The sequence below is a fragment of the Cannabis sativa genome, chromosome X (genome assembly GCF_029168945.1).
Source record: "Cannabis sativa cultivar Pink pepper isolate KNU-18-1 chromosome X, ASM2916894v1, whole genome shotgun sequence".
Lineage (NCBI taxonomy): Eukaryota > Viridiplantae > Streptophyta > Magnoliopsida > Rosales > Cannabaceae > Cannabis > Cannabis sativa.
In genome coordinates, this window is record NC_083610.1 from 30,943,343 (window position 1) to 30,950,830 (window position 7,488).

At 33.8% G+C, this 7,488-nt stretch overlaps 1 protein-coding gene across 3 annotated transcripts; it reads right to left on the reverse strand.

Annotated features, from left to right (window-relative positions):
- Positions 1 to 2,561: 2,561 nt before the first annotated feature.
- Positions 2,562 to 6,269, reverse strand: LOC115712151 (uncharacterized). Of its 3 annotated transcripts, none has more exons than XM_030640405.2 (3): positions 4,967 to 6,254; positions 4,142 to 4,680; positions 2,562 to 3,029 (listed from the first exon to the last, which is right to left on the reverse strand). In XM_030640405.2, the coding sequence occupies exons 1-2, from the start codon at positions 5,892 to 5,894 to the stop codon at positions 4,181 to 4,183; spliced, it is 1,428 nt and encodes a 475-aa protein (XP_030496265.1). In that variant the 5' UTR covers positions 5,895 to 6,254; the 3' UTR covers positions 2,562 to 3,029; positions 4,142 to 4,180. The 3 variants fall into 3 exon arrangements, with proteins under 3 accessions (XP_030496265.1, XP_030496257.1, XP_060961373.1); XM_030640397.2 differs by lacking the exon at positions 2,562 to 3,029 and adding an exon at positions 3,079 to 3,775; XM_061105390.1 differs by lacking the exon at positions 2,562 to 3,029 and having other exon boundaries at positions 3,981 to 4,680; positions 4,967 to 6,269.
- Positions 6,270 to 7,488: the final 1,219 nt, after the last annotated feature.

The window sequence follows — 7,488 nt, forward strand, 5'->3', positions numbered from 1 at the left end:
ATAAAGTCGTTTTTTATACATCTAGTGAAGCATTATCCAACATTATATATATGAAAAAAATTAAAAAAAAAAACAAGTATATATATTGTAAAGGGATAATTGCGGCAAAAGTCCCCAAAAATTTGAGGTTGATGCCGATTAGTCCTCAACCTCAAAAATTGGCGGTGAAAATACCTAAGGTCCCAATTTTTGTTTGTCTGTTGGTCCCTAACTTAACTGATCCGTTAAAACACAAATAAAATGCCACGTGTCAGTTTTTAATTTGTTTAAATAATAATTTAATTAAAAAAAATTTAAAATAAAAACTAAAACAAAATATTTTTTTTAATCACTAAAACAAATATTTTAAAATTATAAAATATTTTTTTTCAACTTCATCTTCTTCACGCCTCCCAGCCCAACCATAACCTCCTCGCCATAACTTCTCTCTCTCTCTCTCTCTCTCTCTCTCTCTCTCTCTCTCTCTCTCTCTCTCTCTCTCTCTCTCTCTCTCTCTCTCTCTCTCTCCCTCTCTTAGCATCAAAGCCCTAATTTATTTTTTCAGATTTTTTCATCTTTTTCTCGTCATTGTTGGGTCGAATAGAACACACTAAGACGAACAAAATCGGGGACGACGACGGGCGGGCTGGAGCTATGGGCAGTGGGCGACTGGGAAGGAGCTTCGGATCTCGACTTGAAACGCCTTCATAGTCGCGCAATGGTCCATTCTCTCTTTCCATGCTCCTTTTCTTTCACTCGTCGACGCCTTACCCTCCTCCAGGGATGGTGTTTCTTGACTGTTCGTGTTCGTGGGCTGGAGATCTGGACAATAGATGATTGCAAAGGAGCTCTATTTTTAAGTATTTAGATCTGACTGGTTCCTTCCTTTTTTTGTTCTCATATGTGTATATATATATATATATTAGTTTATATATGTTTGATTTTTCTTTTTTGGTCAAAACAATGGTGGTGCTCTGGTGCAATAGATGGGGTGGGGGTCTGAATGTGGCTGGAAGAAAAAGACGTGGTGGGGAGGGGGTTAGGTGTGGCTAGCTAGAGGAAGAAGACGAAGAAGAATAAGAAGAAAAAGAAAAAAAGAAAAAAAATTTATAATTTTAAAATATATTTTTTAGTTTTTTATTTTATTTTAAATTTTTTTAATTAAAATTATTATTTGGAACAATAAAAAATTGGCACGTGGCACTTTATTTGGGTTTAACGGATCCGTTAGAAAAAGGACCAACGGACAAATAAAAATTGGGACCTTAGGTATTTTCACCGCCAATTTTTGAGGTTAAGGACTAATCGGCATCAACTTCAAATTTTTTGGGATTTTTGCCGCAATTATCCCTATTCTAAATAAATAGTTTTGTAACATTTATATATGCCAAATAAATTATTTTGAGTTGCCAAATACATGTTTGGAATAATAGTGGGACCACACAAAATAAAAGGCGAATAATTGAGGTTCTTCAAATTGTATAGATATTGAAGCAATATCAAGTTGCTTAGAAAATAGGTTATCGATTAATCTAGTCATGTCATCTAGTTTTTGCATATTAGAATTACAGAGATGACATGCTTCTTCACACTCTTAATTAGTACTCTTAAACTAAAATAAGTGAAATTTGATATTAAATTATATCATAGCATGCAATATATTACCTCACAATTTAGCATTACTAATTACATAATTAACACTTCAAAATATCATTGTGGAATTATGTGAAACACTTAATAAGCATAACTAACACATTTTAGTGATGAACTTGTAGCCTAAGTAAGTTGGTTTATATATATATAGTTACATGCATATTAATATATAAATGTAAAGCCAGTCTTTGGCTCAAATAAATAAAATATTAGGAATATTTTACCAGGATCTAAATTTACAAACAAGTATGTTGAATTAACATCTTAAATATGAATATATGTAATACGATAAAATTAAACACATAAGAGTTTAGAAAACCTTACATTGGTTGCAGCAAAATAATATGACTACTTCCGCTCAAATCTCTAACCCTTGTTCCTTTCTTTCGTAGAGTATAATCAAGATCTAAGCTTGGATCGATCTCTTCTTCTCCTTCGGGTTTGGTTACTACCGTCTTCCGCACTATGATTGAGTACTTAACTTGCTATGTGTGGGCATGGCACTCTATCACTATGGGTGAATTTGGTGAAGAACAATGAAGAAAGCTTTAAAATCACTATAGAAGGTCTCTCATCTACTAGTTGTCTGACAGAGTTATTAGAAACTAGATTTGGCAGGTTGAAAGTGAATAGTTCAGTTGGATGAGCTGAGAGCATCATGTTCCTTTTATAGTATTTCAACTAGGGTTTAGGTTTGAATTATATGAATTAAAAAAGAATAAAATATTAGGCAAAAATTACACATAGTGGTCGGCCACTAAATGGCCTTCTACTAGTTACAATTTTACCACTTTATTTCAACCACTTATTCTTCTTTCAATAATACCATATTTTCTAATTTCAAACTTATAAATACCAAAAGTATTTATAATTATAATTAATTATCAAATAAAATTATCATTTATATTATTTATTAATTAGAATACAAAGTCCATGATGAGTGAAAATTCATAAATAAGCCCCTTGCTGAGTGAAAATTCATAAATAAGACATAGTCTAATTTTAGAATTATAATTGATTAATTAAAACCAATTAACTGGATTTTCAAGCAGTATTATCTCAACTAGTGAGGAGACCATGGGCCTATACAACCGAGCTTCTAATAAGTAGATCTAGAATTTACCAAGTAAATTCCCTTAGTAATTTCTCCTTGCGCCACTATAGATTCTAAATTGAACTCTAGTTTATTCATCACATAGTGTGTGGTGAAAGCCTTGAAGCAAGGAGAAAGTGACTCAAAGATCATAGACACTTTAGTCTTGTCGTCAATGATAGCCCCATGTGTCTTTGCCTCATGCATTAGCTCAATCATGTGCAATACATGAGATCGTACATGGACACCCTTCTTCATCTTACAATTCATGTAGCAACGAGTAGCATTATGGCTCTGATACCATCTTAATTTGATAAGTGCAAAAGAAGATTAAAAGAATGAGAATTCTCTTATTGAATTAATGTATGAATTACTATAGATATGCTTTTTACACTAGCAGCTACTAACAAGTTATAAAATAACTAAAACTGTAACCGAAAATTAAACCAACTACAAGTAGACTAAGTACAACACTATCTTTCTAAATCTCACTAACTCCTAATCTGTTAAGTCAAATTTAATATTAACTAAAAACTTTTTACACGTACAAAAAAAATTAAGAAGATACAACATTTACAAGTGGTAATAATTAACGGAGCAAAAGACTATACGATAAAAATTAGTTAAAATTTAGGATAGAAACATTATTATCTAATGTTAATTAAGTTCATCACCAATACAATAATGATAGTTCTCTAATTACGAAAATGACTAGTTGAATTTGAGATGTAACAAACTAACCGCAATGAAAGTGACATAATGGGAGATCAATATTAGTAGTTGTCAAATGTGTTTTGTTTGGTTTGTTGCGTATATGGATGTGGATTAGGTGTGTTTTATATAATATTTTTGTTGCAATGATCACATACATGAGAGTTGGTATTGATGCATGCACTTGTCTTGAACACACACACAAATATATATGGGGTGTCTCGGTGTTTAGAGGTTTTGCGACTATTTTAAGAGTCAAACCTTGTACGCCCAAAAACATGCAGTCCATCAAATTAAACATCCTTTTTGGCACGATCACCGTTGTCTCACTCTTTGACTCTATCAAATAAAAGATTTGGCACCAATATTAAGTAAGGACTTATTTCAATTTCTCCTTTATTTATTTATTATTTATTATCTTACATCTTTGCATGCCATATTTTTATTTATCCTATTTTAACTTTTGAGTTGTCGTGATAAAGTGTAACAAACTAAATTTATTGCAAATACATAGGGAAAGGAAAGAGAAAAGAATAACTGCATATGATGAGAAAAGTGCATATTGTATGCCTTATTGCATTCATTACTGATTGAGTGAACAGTGTGTATGTCTATGAACTATGAAGCTTTGTCTATTTCGTGTAAAATTGAGCTGAGATTAGTAGGTAAAGGACTGTTTGTAATTAAATAAAATGAAAAGCTCACCTTGGGATATTATTTGTTAAACGACATGATTTTATGTATCTACGACACTAGGTTTGGGGACCTTCCGCAACTATCCAAGACGATTTCAAACAAGTCCGCCTCAGACTCCTCGTCGAAATCCAGAGCCCTGTTCGGATTCCCAGCTGAATTCGGGGTACCTCGAGGGGTATACCGATTAAGCCACTGCGAGTCGATTCTTCCCATTGAGAAGAGCTCTTTACTGTCTTCGTAGCCTATGGCCGCCGCAGGCGAATTCACTACTGAGCCAACGAAACATGGGTTGGGTGTCCGTTGGGCATTGGCTGGCCCATATTTAAACACACTTTGTCCAAAGTTGACTAGAACCAAAACGTCACCGTTTGCAGCTATAGTCGGATATAGGGGACCCCCAAACTCTTCTGATTTGCAATGAATTAGGTGGATTACCTCGGAATCAACGGTGAAGTATACTTTCTTCTGTCTAGGATCAAACCCACATCCGATTACCTTGTCTACTCTTCCCCATTCAGCTTTGTCTGATTCAAACGCCAGTTTTATACCTGATTTTTTTTTAAGAAAATGCCCACTGTTACTTATGTTGGGATATTTTTAATGTTGGTGGACCAAAAGACTAATTAATTTCATTGTACAAGTTTCAACATTTCCTTTTTCCTTATTAATCTCCATATGTTAATATTGATTTAGTAAAAGTCTATTGGCTTGGTCCACAAACTTAGAAACCATAGACTAGGATTGAGTTTTTTTTTTTTTTCTCAATATTATAACACAGCATTCAAAGCTAAGAAATTTCCACAAGAAAAAAGGGAAAGGGTATTAATGAATTACCGTCAACGTAGACAGAACCGTCAGAGTTGAAGCCAATGCTTCCAGAATAGCTTCCGGGGAGTTTCAAAGGAAGAGAACCACCGGCGGTGAGACCAACAGACAACATAACGGCGTCACTACCTACTATTCCGTCATCTCTAACACCGCCAAGCTTCAAGTCCTCAATCTTGTTAACTCTGTTAGTACTGCTAACATGGAGTAGCGATTCCGAAGTTGCTTTATTAGCGTTAGAATTTTCTTGTATGAGTTTGGTCTTCTCACCTTCTTTGACTTTTTCAATGGACTGGATTTCATCATCACTGCTTCGACAAAGTAAGATGGTGATCTCGAAATAAGCCTCTTGAGGGAAAGAGGAGTTCCCCAAAGGAGGACCCGGTAAAGGCAGAGCTGTTCTGATCACAGAGGCAGCCGCCATAGATGGATTGCTTGCGTTCAAATAAGATTTTGTCATCCCAGGATTTAGCCTTATTTTCTGCATAAAATCGGCCGATTCCTGACATATTTCCCAACTCGTTTCGGGCTCTACTTCTCTTTTGAGATCACCAACCGTGCACAACCCCAATATCCTTGATCTAGTCGAAGGAGAAGACATATAACCTGTGAAAGCGAATCTTGACCATCCATTTTCAACGGCATCAGTGATCAAAGATGGATAATCAGACCAACTAAACAGAGGTTTCCCAGAAATCCCTCGTCGAAACATGTAATAATTTCCAGTTCTTTTGCTATCAAATTCAAATTGATGATGAAAATCCTCTTGTTGGTGTAGCCTGACGATCCCAGATTGAAGTCTATCTGTTCTGGTTGTTAAATCAAGACTTTCCTTGTTACTTTTATGGAAATACCTTCGCCATAATATCAAGATGAAAAGGGTTAAGAAAATACCAAAGCAAACTATGCCCACAATAACATGTGTCCTTTCAATCATCTCTGCCTCTCCAACGGGCCTTCTCCTCTCCCCCTCTCTATTCAAATACAATAAATTCTAATAATCAATTCTTCCTTCCTAGTTCTGATAAATTAAAAGAGAGGAAGACATTTTCGAATTGTGGTGACTGATAAGAAATAGAATATGAACAAGAGGGAAGAACTAGAAGGCAGGCGTGGAGTGGACTAAGACTAGTTCAAGAAAGGAAGGAAAGGAGTGGTGCAGACATATAATGAATATGAATACGAACAAAAAGTGGGAATGAATGTTTGAGTTGAGACCAAAAACAGCTGAGGGATGACACCTGCTTCTCATATATGTCATAAAACGTTTCTTTACAAAGACTTTTAATTTTTTGAAAAAAAATGTATATATTTTTATATTGGAAGATAATATATATTATTTATATAGTGACATTCTAGTTTCTACGCTTGAATATTTTAATAGTACGAACCCACTATCTTGTCATTAAAAAAAACGCGGTGCTTTGATCAAAATTGTTCTTAGTGTGCGGAGAGAGATATGCTTACATTACTTAGGACATTGATAATTTGATATAATATAATAGTGAAATTTGAGTTACATGCTTAGATGTAAAGTATCACTCTAGTTAATCCACTCATTAAACATATTAATACAAATATATTATTATTTCATCAAAACCTAAAAATACTCCTTTCATTTCAACTTCTTCAATTCTTTCTTCTCTTCCTGTTTCTCTCATTCTCTCTCCCTCTTGTAAAAGACTACCTAAACTTACCACCGCGCTCCGCTTACCACCGTGCACCTCTCATTCTATTACTCCCTATTTGAGCAATTCCTAAACTAATGTATATAATTTGTTTTTAACAGATCGACACATTTGTGTTTATATTTTGTTGAATTTTTGCCCAAAGATTAGATTTTGATTTTTTTGCATTTTCTATGTTTTTTTTTTTTCTAGTAGTCTAGTCTTTTGCGATAATTTATGAGATTTAGTGATATATATACAATGATAGACTATATCTGAAGTTAGGAATTAATTTTAGCGATGTTTTGAGATGTTTGACTAAAATAATAAATGTTTACGAATTTAGCAATGTTTAGTGATGATTTTGCAATGTATTTGTGTTATGAGACTAAAAATGAAACATGTTGCTAAACATCACTAAATCACACTCAGGTTTTCACGATATTATGTGATGTGCTTTGCATTGTCTAGTTTCGTATTGGAAATAAATTACAAAAGCATCGCTAAACTTCATTTCTAGCCTCAAATTTGGTCTATTTACAAATTCATCGCTAATTAAATATTGTAAATTATCACAAAAGTTGGAAAAAAATGTAGAAGATGTAAAAAATTCTAAAATCAAATTTTTGGGCAAAAAAACAACAAAACACTAGCACAAATGTGTAGATCTGTTAAAAATAAACTATATACTTATAGTTTGGGAATCGCCCAAACAAAGAGCAAAAGAATGAGAGGTGAGTGGTGGTGGTGAGTTTAGGTGGTCTTATATGGGAGAGGGGGCAGAGAGAATGAGAGGAAGATGAGAGAGAATGAAGGAAATTAAAATAAGGAGTATTTTTTTGATTTAGGTAGAATAATAACATA

What these genes read in the sequence shown, in the direction of transcription:
- LOC115712151 (XM_030640405.2), bottom strand. Translation starts at nt 5,894, where the DNA reads ATGATTGAAAGGACACATGTTATTGTGGGCATAGTTTGCTTTGGTATT. An exon ending in CGGTTCTGTCTACGTTGACG is followed by an intron (nt 4,681 to 4,966) that starts GTAATTCATTAA and finishes AAAAAAAATCAG; the next exon opens with GTATAAAACTGGCGTTTGAA.